The sequence below is a fragment of the Mesoplodon densirostris genome, chromosome 10 (assembly GCF_025265405.1).
Source record: "Mesoplodon densirostris isolate mMesDen1 chromosome 10, mMesDen1 primary haplotype, whole genome shotgun sequence".
NCBI classification, from domain to species: Eukaryota; Metazoa; Chordata; class Mammalia; order Artiodactyla; family Ziphiidae; genus Mesoplodon; species Mesoplodon densirostris.
In genome coordinates this window covers 64441621-64460681 of record NC_082670.1, presented here as the reverse complement: position 1 = coordinate 64460681, position 19061 = coordinate 64441621, and the positions used below count along the sequence as shown (strand labels likewise).

Below are 19061 nucleotides of genomic sequence, written 5' to 3'. Positions count from 1 at the left end.
CTTCTTTCTTCCTCTCGCCACCGCGTCCCCCTCCTTCTCTCCCCCTTTCTTTTCCCTCTCACGCCTTTTCTCTCCTCCGTGCTACCTGTCTCCCCATCTCCCTACTCCTTCCCTTCTCTCCCTCCTTTCCCTGTTCTTCCCCTCCCCCACTGCATAAAAAGAAACAGTTACAGTTTTTAATTTTTTGCCTTGTAAAAAATTTTACAACGGAGGTGGATCTCGGTTGGTGAAGACTTGGTAAGCCTCGCCGTCCCGTTCAACCAGAACCTCTTAGGTAAAGACAGCAGGTTACAGGCAGTGCTGCGTTCATGTTCTTTAGTGTTTTCCAGCATGTGGGAGAGGTGAGGTTGGCCTGTGGTAAAGCTGGCCCTTTCCCTGTAGTGTCTTAGGTAACAGGCTTCCTGTGATAATGAAGGGCTTTGTAATGCTCATTGGGAAACTGGTGGGGTGGGGGTTGTCATGAAAGTGTGAGCTTGCAGGTGAGGGGATGGAGGGAGGAGGGCCTGTCTCACTCTGCCTGCAGTCCCTGTGCAGGACATCTTCTGAATTCTTAGGTGGAGGTAAACGGGCAGGGAGAGGAATGGAGTGAAGAGGAGGCCTGAAGGCTGGGAGTTCTGGGAGTCTTTGGGAGGGAAGTGACCTCTGGGAGAGGAGGAAAGGAGAGAGGACCAGCCCGCTCCCGCTCTGGGCACCTGGGAGCTGCACAGAGGCTGTGTTACCCTAGTTTCCCGCCCAGGGAGAGGCTGTTTCAGACCCTACCCAGCCCATCGGACTTCCCTCCCTGGCACCCCTGGGCACCGTGCTGGAGGAGGAGATGGGGTGCCGAGCGCGGTGAGCCTGGGAGCCCACGGCATTCTAGGGCTCTCTGTCTTCCCATCATGCTTTGTGATTACCCTCACCCCCCGGAGCCCAGCTGCAGGGCAGAGTAAGGTGGACTGTTGGTTTTGTGCAGAATTGGGTTTTGTCCTGTGGGTGCCATGTAAGTACCACAGAGGGAGGGAGGGAGGGAGGGAGGGCTGTGGGATTGAAGCTGGATGGGAAGAGGCGATGGAGGCAATATGGGGGATCAAGGGGAGGGGGTCTTGAAAACTGGGAGGACTGGGGGTTGTGGGCAGGGAGGGAGATGTGTGGATTTCAGATTTCAGAGGTGGCTGGCAGAGGGGGAGCAGGGGTCCAGGAGTTGAGCGGTGGGGAGTTGGACGGTGTTTGGCTTGGAGGTGATGTGCCCATCATGTCATGGGGATGATGACTGCAAGCCTGATGCCACAAGGGGACGGACTGGGCAGTGGACAAGTGAGCACAAGCCAGGGGCAGCGTGAGTCTTGTTGACTTAAAAAATATTCACAGGGCTTCCCTGGTGGCGCAGTGGTTGAGAGTCCGCCTGCCGATGCAGGGGACATGGGTTCGTGCCCCAGTCCGGGAAGATCCCACATGCCGCGGAGCGTCTGGGCCCGTGAGCCATGGCCGCTGAGCCTGCGCGTCCGGAGCCTGTGCTCCGCAACGAGAGAGGCCACATCGGTGAGAGGCCCGCGTACCGCAAAAAAAAAAAAAAAAAAAAAAAAAAAAATATATATATATATATATATATATATATATATATATATATATATATATTCACAGCCTAACAATTGAGAGTTATGTTTTATTTGGTGGGAATTTTTAGGACTTCAAGCCCAGAGGCAGCATCTCAAGTAACCCTGAGAGAACTGCTCCAAGGAGGCAAGGGGAGAGCCAGGTTATATAGAAGTTTTGCAACAAAGGGCAGGTAGTCTGAATGTCAAAAGAATATCATTAAGGAACTTCCCTGATGGTCCAGTGGGTGAGACTCCGCGCTCCCAATGCAGGGGGCCTGGGTTTGACCCCTAGTGTGGGAACTAGAGCTCGCGTGCATTCCGCAACTAAGAGTTCGCATGCCGGAAGACCCCGTGCAGCCAGAATAAATAAATAATAATTTTAAAAAAGATAATTGTTAATTAAAAACAAACAGATATCCCAAGTTAAGGAATTTAGCGCTTTTCTATGTATGGGAAGATGCAAGAGTCTGGGTTCACTGAAATCATTCCTTTGATATGCACCTCAGCTATCTGGGGCCAGTATCCTGTGTTTTCACATCCTGAGTTTCCTCAGGGCTCACGGTAGGGAGTGGCTGCTGTCTGAAGGCTGCTAGATGGCAGGTATTCTCTTCCTTCCTGAGTTCCCTCAGGGCTCACCAGCTCACTGTCTGGTGGTGGCTGCAATCGGTGATGACTGTGACATCCTTTGTTTACCGATACGGCAGGCAGTATTCCATTTTTCAGTCTCAAGCTAGCAAGGACTTTTAAAGGCAGGTGGAAGAAAATGAACTGGTATGGCCAGAGGAGCCAGAGATTGCCAACACGAAGCCCAGACCCCCAGAGAGTCAGCTTAGGGCAAGACTCGAATTGCCCTCTTCCAGGAGGTTTTCAGCCCCAAACTGGATTTTGATCTACATGATGGACCATGCATGTGGGTCATGTTTTTGGTGGGAGAGAAGGAAGGTCTTGCTTCTTAATGGTTAGAAACATGATGAGGAGGCAGAGCCGATGGGTATGGGAACCCTGACCTCCCTTCTTTTCTTTTGGTAGGAATTCAGTTCTCACGCCCAACCCAACACGTTAGATTTCAGTGTACCTGATAAATGTAACTATACTTTTTTTTTCGGTGTTGAAGAAACCTCACAACGGACAACTCAGGTTGTCGTTAACTGTAGGTTTGAACTCCATCGCTCAGTGCTATTTCAGTTCTATTTAAGGAGGGTTTGTGGAGAGTAGAAATGGGAAGGGGCAAGTCTGAGTCTGAGGCAGGCCTGGAAGTACTGTATTCTGGTGTCCTCTCCTCCCTTTGTCTGGGACCTGAGGGAGGGTGTGAGCCTGCGCAGGTGCGGATGCAGCGCCACCTAGTGGGCCAGGGGAGCACTAACAACTGGAGTGGCAGCCTTAACCTTGAGACCAGACACCTGCAGTGCCTTGGGTTTGCAACTTTTTTGAAAGGGATTGGAGGAGAGAGGTGTTATTTGTCTAGAGTATGACAGGTAGGGCCGGCAACTTTAAATGTGTAGAACAAAAGAGATCTGCTCCCATCTCTTCTCCTGCCTTGGTCCATCCCACCTTTATTTTATTTTATTCCCATCTGCCATTTGCTGGAGTTAATTCCAGGAGTTGTTTTTTTAAGGGAGGGTGTTATGAAAGCCAAGAGTGGCCACGTCTTTCTTGCTTAGACTACTTGTTAGGAGATCCTGATGATGATGGAATGTCAGTCCTATGCAATGAACTTTATCCTGCTAGTTATCGGTGGCCATACTTTACGTGCTTTTAAATTGGGTGTGTGTATTAGTTAGGTTTTGCTGTAGAAATGCTAGGTAACAAACAGCTCTCAATTTCACAGTGGCTACTGCAACATTTACTCCTTGCTCTTTGTCTTAAGTTTCCATGCCTGAGCTTCAGTTCAGGTCTGCTTCACTTGTCTCATTTGAAGATTTGAGATGACAGGCAACAGCTGTGTAGGGCCGTGTTCTTCTCCTGGCAGAGGACAGGAGCTCAAGGGGACAAATGTAACCACACAGGCACAGCCAGAGCCTCTGATTGGACATGCAGTAAGTGACACATTCCATTGGCCCAGGGAAGTTCCATGGCCTGGCTCAAGGTCACTGAGTTACGAAATGATACTTCATTCACAGTGAACCATAGCAAGGGTGGGGAGTGAGGGAAAATCAGCCTGGATTTTAGAAGACCCTCAGGTAGCAGTAGTGGTCTTGAATGGCACAGGCATGTAGGTGGTCTTCAGGAAAGCCCCTGAAGTGGCGTCAGAGACCTTTAAGCCCTTTGCCTAGTCTCTTAGCTCTGCTGGACTAGGGAACTCAGTGGGGGTGGGTAGGGGAAGGACCTGGGCTCCGATGGCCTAGAGTAGGGGCTAGCAGACTTATCCCTGAAGGGCCGGAGAGTAAATATTTTAGGTTTGTCAGTTCTGTGGTCTCTGCTGTTGTAGCCACAGACAATACCTAAAGGAATGGGCGTAGCTCTTTTCCAATGCAATTTTTATTTATAAAAACAGGCAGGGGGCCAAATTTTACTGTGGGCTGTAGTTGGTGGACTGCTGGTCTAGAGCTTCAAGCCCTGATCTGTATCAGGACTTCAACTTAACAATAAGAGAGAAATATCCCTTTTTAGCTGAGAAGCCAAAAATAAAAATTCAAAGGACTCCTGTTGGGTCCAGTAATAGCCCATTCCCCTCAGCATTGTTAAGCTGTGAACAGTTGTTCCATATCGTTGGAGTCTCCAGGCAGCCAGAGTTTATTGTTTCTAAGCATGAAATCTCATTTTGCTTGACCCATTTTCAGTAGAAATGGCAGTGAAGGGTATTAGAAATTCCTTGGGCTTTCCTAGGATGATAGGGAAGGTGATTTAACCTTTTGGATGGATTCAGATGCGTCTTTCATGAACAGTGTTTGGCAGGAGATTTGGAGATATACCCAAGGGTGGTAGATGTGCCCAGAGACCTTTTTTCACATTCCTTGTGGTTACATTTTTTGTGTACGAGTAACCGCTTCATTGAGATAGAATTCATTCATTTACAGTGTATAATTTGATGGTTTTTAGTATGTTCACAGGGTTGTGCAATCATCACCACAGTCAATTTTGGAACATTTTCGTCACCCCAAAAAGACACCCCAGGCCCTTTAGCTGTCACCCAGCCATACACTCACATGTCTCCCAGTGTGGCTGCATTTTTTTTTTTTTTTTTTTTTTTTTTTGCGGTATGCGGGCCTCTCACTGTTGTGGCCTCTCCCGTTGCGGAGCACAGGCTCCGGATGCGCAGGCTCAGTGACCATGGCTCACGGGCCCAGCCGCTCCGCGGCATGTGGGATCCTCCCGGACCGGGGCAGGAACCCATGTCCCTGCCTCGGCAGGCAGACTCTCAACCACTGCGCCACCAGGGAAGCCCTGCATTTTTAATAAGCTTTCAGAAAGTCGCTTTTTGGTTTCTGCTGTCCTTGTTTTTCTTGGCTCATCCCTGACGTTGGGAAGCTGAGCAAGGGATTTTGAGTGGTCATCCGTGCTATTCAAGTGCACACCTCGGAGGAACTTTAACTGCTCCTGACACTTGTGTATCATACATACGTCACCTGATGAGATAACTTTAAATTTTTTTCCTTTATTTATTTATATTTAGCAAAGGCTTATATTTCTTCATTTGTATTCTTCTTTGTAGGAGGTTATCCTTTGTAATTTTCTACATTTTGAATTTACGTTTCTGTTGGTTTGAAACCTGGTTCAAGTAACGTGGAATCGTTTCACGCCCAGGTTTTATTGTTTCATCTGTTTTAACTGTTTATTATCAGTCTGTAGTGATCTGTTTTTGGATGAGTTTGAAATCTTTTAATATCCAGATGATCTCATGTGATGTTTTGAAAAAGTAACCATTGTTCATTTATAAACAGAATTTCCTGTTCCGGAAGTTAATTTAGATTAACAATAAGACAGTTGACTGCATTGAATGGTAGAGGCACAGTAGGAATTTCGGGTTCACAAAATTTTGTTCTATTAATAAAATGAAGTTTCTGTGATTTGGCACATAAGTCTTTATCTCAAAGTTTATCCCTAATGCTAACTGACTTCCATTGTTCCTTGGTAAGGGCTGACTTTGGGGAGGAGAGGATAGACAGAAGGATTGGGCCCTGAACTCTGGCAGCTGCTCAGGCTGCCTTGAAGGTCTTTGAGAGTCTGACTATAAATATTGGGTGTAAATGTTTTTGGAAACCAGAAAGCAAAGGTTAAGTGTAAAGAGTTAATAATTTGAAAACAGGAAATTGGATCTGAATCCCCAGATTAGAGCAACAAAACCCAAGAGGTGGGAGAAGATTAGTGAGATGAAGTATAAGCAAGTTATCCTATTTTTGCTACAGATAATGAGAGAAATACAGATTTACCTCCTAGTAATTTAAAGGTAACTACCTGTATCAGCAAGGCTTAAGCTTAGCTGCATAGAACAGTGCCTTCACCTGATAGGATTTATTTTTCTTTCACGTAAAAGAAGTTCAGAGGGAGGCTCTGCAGTGCTGGTGTGGCCCTCCTGTCCTCGAAGGCCTGGGCTCCTCCTGTCCTTCATTTCCACCATACTCGTGGTTTCTATCCTTCAGGTCACCTCATGGTCTTAGAAGGCTGCTGAAGCTCCAGCTATCATGTCCAAGTTCCAGGCTGTAGGAAGGCAGCCTTTGGGAAAGCCTCACCATACCATTGCTTAAATCTCAATGGCCAGAACTTAACGCTCTTGGTCATACCTCGCTACGAGGGAGGCTGAGAAATGTAGACTTCCCAGGTCTTTGATGCTAAGGAAAGTTGGAGAGTATGGGTGGTTGGGAAGCCACTAGCAGTGTCTACCATGCCTCTTTGATATGATATCATAAGGTGTCATATCTTAGAGATAGAGTGTGGGGCTTCCCTGGTGGCGCAGTGGTTGAGAGTCCGCCTGCCGATGCAGGGGACACGGGTTCGTGTCCCGGTCCAGGAAGATCCCACATACCGTGGAGCGGCTGGGCCTGTGAGCCATGGCCGCTGAGCCTGCGCATCCGGAGCCTGTGCTCCACAACGGGAGAGGCCACAACAGTGAGAGGCCCATGTACCACAAAAAAAAAAAAAAAAAGATAGAGCGTGAACCTTCCAAATCAGTGTTTCCTCGTCTTTCACAACATGACCCCCATAAGAAAATGATGTTTGCATAGCTCAAAGGGTAAATGGTGATGGTAACTCATAGCTGGAGGCCACCCTGCATAGTGCCTGCCACCCTCCATTCCTAGCACTTGGAGGAAACTCTGCCCTAAATCACTAGGGAAAAAAAAAAGAATCTGGCGACACATATTCTATAAAACAAAAGACAGGTAACTAACGGAACCTCAAGAGAGTAGAACCACCAGGAGGCAGGACAAAAGTAAGATCAGTCACGTCTGACATTTGAAGACAAAGTCTCTGAATGGGTCAAAAGTAAAGCTTTAGCGATGTGCTATGTTTTAGGAAGTCTCAAAGCAAAGTACTCAAGAGAGTGGAAGTTGGGAGGAGGAGGACAATTTAGAGAAAAGAGAGTTACACGGAGGAATTATTTAATCAGTGAGACCAGAGGGCCAGAGGCAGCATGGGTGGTGGCTATGGCTGTGGCCAATGGGTCCAGACTCTGTGTGAGAAAGCCAGGTCTAATACTTACCGTGTGATGTGGGTCCAGTTACTTAACCTCTGTGCCTTAGTTTCCCCTTCTGTAAAGTGGGGATGATAATAGTCTCCACTCTTAGGGCTGTGGGGAAGTTTAAATGAGTCAGTGGAGATAAATGCTTGGAGATGGTAGCATCCATAAATATTTGCCATTATTATTGCTGTTGTTTGTTATCATTATAGAAAGTACAGCTGGATCCCTATATAGCTCCTTCAAACCCAATAAATTCCAGGTGATTCAAAGACAGAATGTTAAGAATGAAGCCATAGAAGTGCTAGAAGTAAATATTGCTGGATATTTTCGTAATCTTGAGATGGGGAAGGCCATCCAAAGGCTAGGATTACAAAGAAAATGATCAAGGGGATGTTAAGAGGTACAAACTTGTAGTTGCAAAACAAATGATTTACGGTATGAAATGTACAGTGTGGGGAGTATAGTCAGGAGTTTTGTAATATCTTTGGTTGGTGACACACTGTGACTAGACCTGTCCTAGTGATCATTTTGAAATATATAGAAATATTGAATTACTGTGTAGTGTAACAGGAACTAACATAGTGTTGTAGGTCAATTGTACTTCAGAAACAAACAAACAAAAACTCATAGAAACAGAGATCAGATTTGTGGTTACCAAAGTGGGGGATGGGGGCTTCGAGGGAGGGAGAGCTGGATGAAGGCAGTCAAAAGGTACAAACTTCCAGTTATAAGATAATAAGTACTAGGGATGTAGTGTACAACATGATAAATATAATTAACACTGTTGTTTGTTATATGTGGAAGTTGTTGAGAGTAAATCCTAAGACTTTTCATCACATGGAAACAGTTTTTTCTCTCTTTAATTTTGTATCTATATGAGGTGATCAATGTTCCCTAAACTTATTGTGATGATCATTTCAATGATGTATGTAAGTCAAATCAGTATATTGTACACCTTAAACTAATACAGTGCTGTAAGTCAATTATATCTCAGTAAAACTGGTGGAAAAAAATTTGACTGCACAAAAATTAAACTTTATACAGGCATTCTTGCTGTAACACAATATATTTGCTTCTGAAAAACTTTGTGTTCTACAAAATGGGACACTAAAAATAACAGGAGGGGCTTTCCTGGTGGAGCAGTGGTTAAGAGTCTGCCTGCTGATGCAGGGGACACGGGTTCATGCCCCGGTCCGGGAGGATCCCACGTGCTGCGGAGTGTCTGGGCCCGTGAGCCATGGCCGCTGAGCCTGTGCGTCCGGAGCCTGTGCTCCGCAACGGGAGAGGCCACAACAGTGAGAGGTCTGCGTACCGCAAAAAAAAAAAAACAGGAGTTATGTGACTTTGTAACCAGAACCAACAAAAACCGTACATTGGGAGATAACATGAATAGAGTGGTCATCTTTTATTTATTTTTTAAAAATAATGGTAAAACATACATAACATAACGTTGACCATTTTAGCCTTTTTTTTTTTTTTTTTTTTGCTGCGTTGGGTCTTTTGCTGCGTGCAGGCTTTCTCTAGTTGAGGCAAGCGGGGGCTGCTCTTCACTGTGGTGCGTGGGCTTCTCACTGCGGTGGCTTCTCTCGTCGTGGAGCATGGGCCCTAGGCACGCAGGCTTCAGTAGTTGTGGTTCGCGGGCTCTAGAGCACAGGCTCAGTAGTTGTGGCGCATGGGCTTAGCTGCTCCGAGGCATGTGGGATCTTCCCGGACCAGGGCTCGAACCCAGGTCCCTTGCATTGGCAGGTGAAATCTTAACCACTGCACCACCAGGGAAGCCCGATTTTAGCCATTGTGCACACATCACCTCTGTAAATCTCCAGAACTTCATCATCTTCCCCAGATGCAACTGCACCCATTAAACACAGATTCCTCTTCCCCCCTCCTCCAGCCCCTGGCAGCCACCTTTTCTGCATTCCGTCTCTGAATTTGATTCCTCTAGCAGCTCCCATAGGAGGATTCAGATTGTCTGTCCTTTTGTGACTGGCTTGTTTCACTTGGTGTAACGTCCTCAAGGTCCATCCAAATTGTAACTTATGTCAGAATTTCCTTCCTTTGTAAGGCTGAATAATATTCCATTGTACATATCTACTACATTTTGTTATCTGTTCATCCACTAATGGACCCTTGGGTTGCTTCTACCTTCTGGCTATTGTGATAATGCTACTGTGAACACGGTGTACAAATATCTGGTCAAGTCCCTGCTTTTACTTCTTTTGGGTATATACCTGGAAGTGGAATTGCTGGATCATATGGTAATTCTGTTTAACTTTTCAAGGAACCTGGTTATGCGTGTTTTTACCTTTATTAGGTATGTACTATAAACACACTTATGTATTTTGCACTTCAGATTTTTTGGATTCCGCTCTTATTTTTAATCCCATATGGGAGATTACTTGTTTGAGGGTCATGACAGAATTTTGGTTCTCCAAACATGCTGTCAAACCGTTTACTGCAAGTGTCGTTCCAATTTCCACCAGCTCCATCTGTCTAAACACTAATTCAGCTGTGAGCACATTAATTACAATCACACTGACACTGGCTATTTTCATGTAAATATTTTCGCCTGGTAATTTAATAATTATAAGATATATAATATGTACGCTTTTAAGAGAAATTATCAAGAAAATTGGAAAACCAAAGTATTTTTTTCTATTTATTTCCTAGTAAAACAAATTCAAATTAATATTAATCCACTCCACCCCACCCCATTTTTTGAGCGTTTTCCTGCAGGTTTAACTCTTAAAATTAACACATTAATTTTTCCTTTTAAAATAAAATTTCTGTGCAGTTCTAACTTTATGTCTTAGTGTTAGAGTCAATCTATCTTGTAATGTGATATCGTCTGCTTTCTGTGCCCAGCCCATTGGAGTCACTATTTCTGCAAAACACTGCGATCAGTTTGACATCCGGGGGCCTCCATAGCAGGGTCCTTCTGACTTTGCTTTGTCCCGCCTCTTCCTGCCCTCCTGTTGCACAACACGCTGGCGAGTCTGAGTGGACGGGGCCATATTCAGTTGCACAAGGTGGCGCTTCAGCCTCGTGTTGGAGACCCTGCTTGTGAAGGCGGCCGCTGGGCGGCTCGGCCGTCTCCGTTTGTGCTGCTGTCACGGGGAGCTGGTGTCGTGTGTGATCAAGCCACAGCTCAGAACCTGACACCCCATCTGTGTGGAACTGAACCGGGGTCATTGTTTATCTTTTTTCTTAGAAAGAGTCACTTCTGGTGGCAGGTAAGGCCACGGCCCTTCCAGTGTCAGGTTTTGTTTCTGTCTCTGAATCCTGATTTCCTTGGCCTTTCTGCTTCCGTGCGAGTGTCTCTGGAGACACCGGTTACTGCTCACAGCGAGGCATCGAGGAAGAGAAGAGAAATCTTGTCCCCGTCATGTCCCTGTGGGGCTGGAATGTGAGCAGGAGGTAGTGTGTCGGGAGGTGAACTTAGGATGGTGGGGACAGGAAGGCATCAGGAGTCCTGGCGTCCAGTGCCAACACTGCTCAGCCACGAGACCTCACCCAGGTCCCCGCACCTCTGGCAGGGCCTCAGTGTCCCCTTCTGTAAGTGGCAGGGCTGGGAGAGGCTGGCTTGGGTAAGAGAGGCTGGCTTGGGTGTGAGCTCACGCTAGCCCTGGGGAGGGATCTGAGAAGTCTCGGGTGGAAGTGGGGAGAGGGCAGGTGCGTGGGAGGGACGGGCGAGGGGACCACGTTGCCCTTTTAGACCGTTTGAACGTTGAGCCACAGGCCTTATTTATCAAGTTTTTTTTAAAGAAAGCAAATTTAGTTAATGAAAATCACAAGGGGCTGTCAACTCTCAAATGTTGATGGGCAAGATCCCCCTGGAGAACTTGATGTAAAAGCCAGCTCCTGGATCCCACCCTCATAGATCCTGGCAGAGAAGGCCTGTGGTAGAACCGAAGGAGCGTATAAAGAGCCCATTACAGAAGTGCTATCTGCCCCGGGACACCATCACCCCAGACTCAGTTCTCGGGAGGGTCCCCCAGTTCTGCTGAAATGCCCACAGACAAGTGAAGGGAGGAGAAATGCTTTCTTGCAGGTTCCTTCCCTAGGTGATCCTCTCAAGGGGCAGAGAGTAGCAGCGAGTCGTGTGTGGATTAGAGTTGGGGGGACGGTGTCGGGGGGCAGGGGTGTGTGTGCAGTGGGCTCAGCCACTTCCAAGTGGAATGACTTGGGCTCCTCGTATAACCTTTGGGACCTTGGTTTCCTGGTTTGTAAATGTGTTCCTGCTTTTCACCCTGCACTGCCTACTGGTTTGTGAGAGCAAGTGAAATGCAAGAATAGATACAAGTGGTTTGTATCATTCAGCAAAATGTTTATTGAGCCTTTACTGGTTACCAGGCAGGGTGCTGGGTAAACAGTGGAGAATGTCAGCCTGCGGGGTGGTCCTGCCGCTTCCTGAGGCTCCTGGTGCGGGGGCCATGCAGTGGACCGTGCCTCGGTCTCACGTCTGTTACTAGCTGCTCTGTGACATTCAGCCACCTCCTCAGCCTCTCTGAGTGCAGCCCTCTTCTATTAAATGACGTGGTTGAGCCAGTAATTTCTAGTTCCAAAGGTCCCTTTGTGGTTGGTGAAATCACAACTTTTATGGTATTCTAGAGAATAATTACTAACACTGAGTTCCCCAACAAAGCTTAGGTGAGACTCTTAACTATGTGACCCTATGATAGAGAAGAATTTTCCAGAAGGACGTCTGGCAGATACCAGTTGCAAAGTATCACGTGTGTCCCTGGCACCAGTATGGCCTGTGTGTGAGTCTCTGAGCTCATGCCCTTTAATCCTAATAACTCATGAAAAAGGCGTTGTTTTCAACTCTGTACAGAATGATTTGCAGGCGGCTGAGTAGGTGAGCTGTCTTGTCTTGTGAAGACTTTAAAACATGGCTATGGGTTTGCAGTCACTGCCAAGGTTAATGGGTAATGACAGGGGCTTATGGACCCTAGCCAGAAGTTCTTCAAGCACAGGCTGGGGTCACGTTCTTTGCTTGTCACCTTTAGTGTAGTCTGGAACCTTCTCCCAAGGCCCAGAGTTAGACACCAGGATGGGAAACCCCGGTGTGCAAACCGGAGGCACATGTGTTTAATTTGACCTCAGGTATTTACAGAATTCTCAACTAGCGTCCAACATTTAAAAATCAGGGAATCTTATGTAAAAATACAGATCCCCGCCCTCTCAGAAGAAGTCGGCATATCCAGGTGCTATGGGCCCCCCTCGGTGGACGCAGGGTGTGCTGGGAGTGGCGGCCACCCCCAGACACAGCCCTTGGTCTGGTGGCTCAGAGACATTTTGGGTAGAAAAAGAGCTTTTCTGCAACCTGATGCCTTTGTTCTACAGATGGAGAGACAAAGTCCCAGATAAACCAAGACGTGACTTGCGGGTGACATGGCGAAGTTGGGGGCAGGGCCAGGGCTGGGAGCCCATTCTCCAAACTCCTGGAGCAGCTCTTGCTGCATCCAGGGCCTCAGGCGCTTGCCAGCAGGTGGCAGTCGTGGTGCTGGCTGGCCTGCCTCAGGGTCTGGCTTTCCTCCTCCCTCCTTTCCTGTGCCCTTCTGTTCCTCTCTTACTTTGATTTTTGCCAGATTTTCTCTGACCAAGCTTTTCCTCTTTGTCCAGCACTGCACTCTCTCCCTTCTTTTATCCTCGCCTCTCCCCCTGCTGTTTTTCCTAGGATCTCCGGAGCCTGGGGGAGTGTTCAGGATACTGTCCTCCTGTCCCTTGCAGCTCTCTGTTCTCCTGGGCCCAGCGCCCTCAGCTCCAGTGTACAGGCAGAAGGCCCAGAAACCCCAGTGGAGCTACCCCCCAGCCCATCTGAAGGTGGCCACCACTCAGAGCCTATAACTGTGTGGTCCTAGATATGCTGGCTTTTCCCAACAGGCTAGGGATCTGTATTTTTGCATGAAGATTCTCTGATTTTTAAACGTTGGACACTAATTTAGAGCTGCAGTCTCTGCTATAAAATGTTTGCATCATCTGGGGCGCCTGGCAGGTTTCATGAACCTGGCGTGTCACCTTTGCATCAGTGCAAATGCTTAGAAGGAGGGGCCTCCTTCAAGCCCCCTCTGGGGGTTATGGATCTAGCCCAAGTCAGGTGGAGAGTGGACGTAGCTGGACCTACAGCCCCAGACCCTCAGGGCCCACTCCCACCTCCCACAGCCCTCAGTGAAGCCCCCATCCTCGGATAGGAGGACCCGCTTCAAACCTTATGCCTTGGAGAGAGCTAGGAAGGGTTATAGCTCTGAAGAGGTGAAGAGAAGTCTTACGTTCTACTCCCAGGGTGGTGCTGTAAGAATGCTGGACATTGGATTGGATTTGCGTTTGCTGAGTGGTTGAGGCGCCATTCACTTCCCCGTGGGACTTTCCTCCATGCTGGACGAACATACTGAGGGAGACTTGAAAAGACCTGGACACTAGATGGCTCCACCTCCCCCATGCTAAAGGCTGGGTGTTTGTCCGACTAGGCTTGCCACCCGTGGCCGATTCTTCCTCCCTTTTTTCCATCATTCATCCAGCGCTTACTGAGCACTTCCTGTTGCCCAGCGTGATGCTGAGGGCTGGGTTAGATGTTAAGGGGTAATTCAGAGCTCCTCCTGAGGGACTCTCTGTTAGAAAACGCATGTAACATTGTAGTGAAATAATCTCTGTACTAAATACATAGCCAGAGGGGAGAGGTCAAGGGAAGCTTGAAATATGGGGTAAATTTGATTGATATTTTGCCATGGAGTTTGCTGGCAGGGAAGGGCATTCCAGACAGCTAGAACAGCTGGTGTCCAAACCAAGGTTTGTGCAAAAATGTGTTTGGAGGATGGCAAAAAGTTGGTGTGGCTTCACTGAAGGGATCCTCGAGAAGTGGCTTTAATAAGGTAGATGTGTATTTCTTTCTCTCTTAAAAGTCCAAGTGGTAGATGGCCCAGGAGTGCTGCCCCTATCCGCTGATTCGAGGCACCCAGGTTTGCTCTGGTAACCCCCTAGGTGCTGCCTTTACTTATACAGTTGAAGGTGGCTCCAGCACCACCCCATCTCTGCATTTCGACAGTTGGATAGGGTCTGGCTTGGACGTTCTGTTTACATCCTGTTAACCAGGCATATGGGCAGACCTTACTGCAAGGAAAGATGGCAAATGTAGTTTTTAGCTGCGTGGCCGTGTGCCCAGCCACACCTTCGGGGTGACTTTACCGAAAGAAAGAAGCAGAAATTGGCTATCGGGAAGCAGTCAGTAGGCTCTGTCTTAGGAAAGTGCGGGCTGAATCATGAAGCACTTTATAGGGAGCGGGGAGGCTTTTAAAGCAGGGCAATACTGTGATTTTAAAAGTGTCTTTCACAGATGGAGCCGGCATCCATGGGGCTGTTGTAATTGGCGAAGGAGAGGATGCTGAGCCTAAGTCCACCCGACTTGCCTGGGTGAGCCTGGCCTTTGATGCTTTGACAGGCTGGGGGTCGGTGGGTTCCGGGCTGCTGTTGCTGTCGACCTGCCAGAAGCCATGGACCTTTCGGGGCCTGGGTTCACTCAGGAAGTGGATGCCCTTTGTTTGAGACTTACCCGAGACTACCTAGTATAGCTTGTTAATAGTGTGAGTTGGAGCAGTGGAGAAATGATGACCGTAGAGAGCATTCAAAGGTTCCTTTCCTCCAAGTGAGGCCAGCAATGCCCTTTCACGCACTGAGCTTGAGTAAGCGCCAGGGGAGGGGGTGAGTCAGCAGACAAGCTGCTTCAGTTCTTGGCTTTACTTCCTACGCGCTGGAAGGGAAAATCATCCAGACACCTCCCTGATTTGTCAGTGTGTTTAGCTGGACACCTCTACCATACTTATGAAATCTGTACCTGTTTAGAACGAAAACTTCCCTTTGAGAATAGCCTGGGAATCCCCCAGCATTTCTAGTGCTCCCGCCTGGGAGGTGGGCGGCAGATGGCAGAGGGAAGGGCACAGCTTGCAGTCAGACGGCTGAGGCTTCTCATACACAATCTGCCACTTATTTAGCCAGGTGACCTTGCCCTACAAGATATTCCACAGCTCCTGTGAATCTCAGCTTCCTCACCTATAAGTCAGAGCAAATATTATCTACATCGCGGGTTGCCGGGAGGGTCAGAGAATGCACTGAAGGCTCCTGGCTTGGTGCGTGGCACGGTGAAAGCATAACAGGGGAATTCTCAAAGGCTCTCATGTTATGTTTACCCAACCTCAGGCCTCAGATGTGTCTTCTCCATGTGGCAGAGATGGTGTCCCCCTCCACAGGAGGTCCTTGGGGCCCCTAGCTCTGCAGCCAGGGTCAAGGAAAGCTCCCTGGGCAGTCTTTATAATTGTCTCCTAACTCTCTGGGCCTGCCAGGCAGCTGAAAACTTGCTGATGTTAACATGGTGGGTCACATTACGGAAAAATCAAATATTCAGAGTATTTTTAAAAAGACTTTTTGACACAGCCTCACCTTTGGATACTTGATCTCACTGGTCATCATACGCTTTAAGGAAAACGATACCTCTTGGGCACAAGGACCCACACTGTAAATATGATGACCTTCAGCCCTGGGAACCTGGAAGGACAGGGAAATCTCAGCGTTTGAGCAGCTGCCAGTGTGCTCACAAGTGACACGGTGTTCTTAGAAGGGATTTTATTTTTATTTTTTGGAGTCTGTTGCCTTTCCCACCACCAAATGGCAGTGGCACCAGAAGATTCTAGCCTGTTGTGTGGGTGTGTCACGCAGGAATGTGTTGGTACCCTGCCTGTTCTCCTAGGGACAGGCTGGCGTGGCCTTTTGTGGAGCAGATCTATGGTTAGCCAAGAGATGCCATCGTTCGGGTGTCATCCCTCCTTGACCCTGTATCCCCTCAGCCAGATGCTGGTCATTTTATGGTTGTGAGGCCTCACCTCGAGATGAGCTTTGCGGGAACTTACTCCCCACTCGACTGTGAGACGAGGAAATATCTCCTTAGTTAGGAGCTCAGCTGGAGCCTTTTGGAGGGTGTTTTGTCGTTGGCGGGAGATGATAAAGAGATACGAGACATCTTCTGCCTTGAGGTTGGGCTGCTGGCTCTGGCCGAGGGGAGGGCATTACTCTGTTCTCCGCAGACCTTTGCAGAGTGGCTGAGCAGCTCCAGCCTGGTGGGGGCTGGCTGAAATGCCAAGTGTGCTGGCTGTGACATTTCCCACATGAGGCAGAGAATCCTGAGCGTTCACATGTCCCCCTCCAGTCCCCAGAGCTCCAAGTAGAGTTTGAGATGTCTTTCCACTTATAACTCTTTCCGCAAGCACTTGAAAAGCCATGTGGACTTCCTGAGTCGAAATGTCCCGTAGTGAAGCTTTATATGTTGAATTAAGTAAGAAGGGTTAGCGTGGGGTGGTAGGAGGTTTGTGGGGGGCAGCTAGCAGGTGCTTTCCCTGGGCTCCTGCCCAAGAAGGGGGGAAGTTGGCCACTGAACGCTCTCTTTACCTGTGATTCCATAATTTTTTTGGCTGCCATGCAGCCTTCTTATTAAATACGAAGGAGATGGGGATTTTGGTAAGTCTCTGGCATAGCCCTTCTTCTGGGCAAAGGTGTCCATATTCTTCCTGAGGAAGACAGGTTAATACTGCCTGGTATGCTCAAAACACCATCCTGTCGGGGGGTGGTGGTATTCAAGCTGTGCCTTGATGGAGGGGCACTTGTTGTTTTAATGGCTGGAAGCCCCATGAGGATACAAGCATTGCAAAGGCATTGCCAAGGACCATGACTGTTGCGTTTACCATCATGTCTCCTGTGACTGTGGGACTCAGGATATAGTTGGATGATGATGGATGGATGGATGGGTGGATGGAAGGAAATGCAGGAGGATGAACAGGTGAATGAATGAATTAAACGAAGGCAAGATCTTATCTATGCGGAGACATGGTTTGAATGGTAAAATAGTGGCAGGAAGAAGTTTGGCATATTGGTGAAATTATAACTGGTTTGGCTTAATTGTAGAGTCATTGAGAGAATGGCCAGAGAAAGAGTTGGAAAGAAAGACTTAGCCCAAATGGTGAAAGCACAAGAATTTTGGCTTTACTTCACAGAAAGTGGGCGGCTAAACAAGCAGGAACTATTTCAGGTAGGTCTTGCAGTAAGCATGCATAACTCCTAGTTTCAAGAGTAGAACTTAAATTGGAAAAAGATCTCTGATGTGGCCTCATCTGGCCTCTCTGTGCTGCGGGTAAGTAGCCAAGACACTGGCTGTAGGCCCCAGGATTAGGTCACTAGCAGCGGCGGGGCCACCACCAGGTCGGGCTTTCATCTCTCCATCTTCTCCCCTCCAGACGTGTGCAACAGCACTGACCTTCCGGAAGTTGAGATCATCAGCCTGCTGGAGGAGCAGCTGCCCCATTACAAGCTAAGAGCTGATACCATCTACGGTTATGACCACGACGACTGGCTCCATACACCCCTCATTTCTCCAGATGCCAACATTGACCTCACGACTGAGCAGATTGAGGAGACGCTGAAGTACTTCCGTGAGTGATTCCCCTTTCTTGTGATGCCCTGTCGTCCTTAGCCATGGCCGCACGTGAGCGCCTGTACTGGCTGCTGCATCTTGAAGCCTGCCATCTGTGGAAAGTACTTGAAGAAATGTGGCTGTGGGATTTAGCCCCATAAAAGGCCTTGACTTTGAGTCTTCTGGATAGAAATGTCAGAGTAGTGGGGACAAGTATGAGTTTTCATTTGAACCAGCTTTCTCTTAACCTTATTGAAGAATAGAAAATGCTCCCACGTTTGCAGGGCAGAAATGGAGTCACAGATATGGGGAACAAACATATGGACACCAAAGGGGGAAAGCGGGGAAGGGGGGGTGGCAGTGGTGGGATGAATTGGGAGATTGGGATTTACATATATACACTAATATGTATAAGATAGATAACTAATAAGAACCTGCTGTATAAAAAAAAAAATTCCAAAAACTAACTAAATAAAAGCTTACTAACAACAGCAAAAAAAACAGATGGGGAAAAAAAAAAAAAGAAAATGCTCCCAGGGACTTCCCTAGCCAGGGCCAAAAAAAAAATAAGCTCCCATTTCCTTCCATGTAAGTCCTTAGAAACTTGTGTTGGGGAGGAGCTTGTCTGCATTTAAAACCCAAGGTATTGGGGGGGGAATCTCTAGGCTGCTCAGTATTTATAGGACATAGCCTGAGATATCAAGGCTGCTGATTTCTGTGTGAAAGGCCACTAAGCTGGTTATTCGGGAGAGGCAAGATGTTGCTGCAGCAGCAAACTGGTCCTGCCGTGGGCTGCAGAGCTGACACCTAGTAGGGTGAGCAGTACACTAGGTGGGGCTTCTTTCAGTGTGTTTGTGATGACAAGGATGTGAAACTTGATTTTGCAGGTTTGAAAAATATATGATAATTAAAAATATTCATACCAGTGATATTGCTTTTTTTTTTAGATTGAGGTGTAGTTGATTTACAACACAATGATATTTCTGAGGTTCACTCAAGATGTAATTTTGATGTAATTTTTCTCTTTAGAAATTCATGGCAGCCCTGTGAGATTGGTAAGACCAGTTCTCTTTTGTTTTGACCCTCCTGACTTAAAATTCAAGTTAATTTGAACCTAGTCTAAATTAGTGATGTCACTTTCAAAGTGACATCATTTACATACCCATGTAGCATTGTGTCACCTTAAACAAAAAAAAAAGTACAACAGTCCTGCTTCTACTTAGAGATAACTTGGTTGAAAACCGACTTATTCAAAATAAATAAATAAATAAATAAATAAATAAATAAAAGTGGGGAAAAAAAGAAAAAAAAACCCAGCTTATTGTGCATCTGTAAAATTTTCTGTAATTATTTTTGCTAATACAAACCAATCTCCAATACTCTTGAATTTGTGAAATCATTAATAATAAACAAGTCGAAC

General features: G+C 47.3%; 1 protein-coding gene across 1 annotated transcript in view; it reads left to right on the top strand.

The window, feature by feature from the left end:
* TRAK1 (trafficking kinesin protein 1) overlaps positions 1-19061 on the top strand; it is a 120793-nt gene that overhangs the window by 10344 nt on the left and 91388 nt on the right. The window contains exon 3 of the mRNA XM_060111473.1: positions 17466-17660. Coding sequence (XP_059967456.1) covers positions 17466-17660 — 195 coding nt within the window. The remainder of the gene's footprint in view (positions 1-17465; positions 17661-19061) is intronic.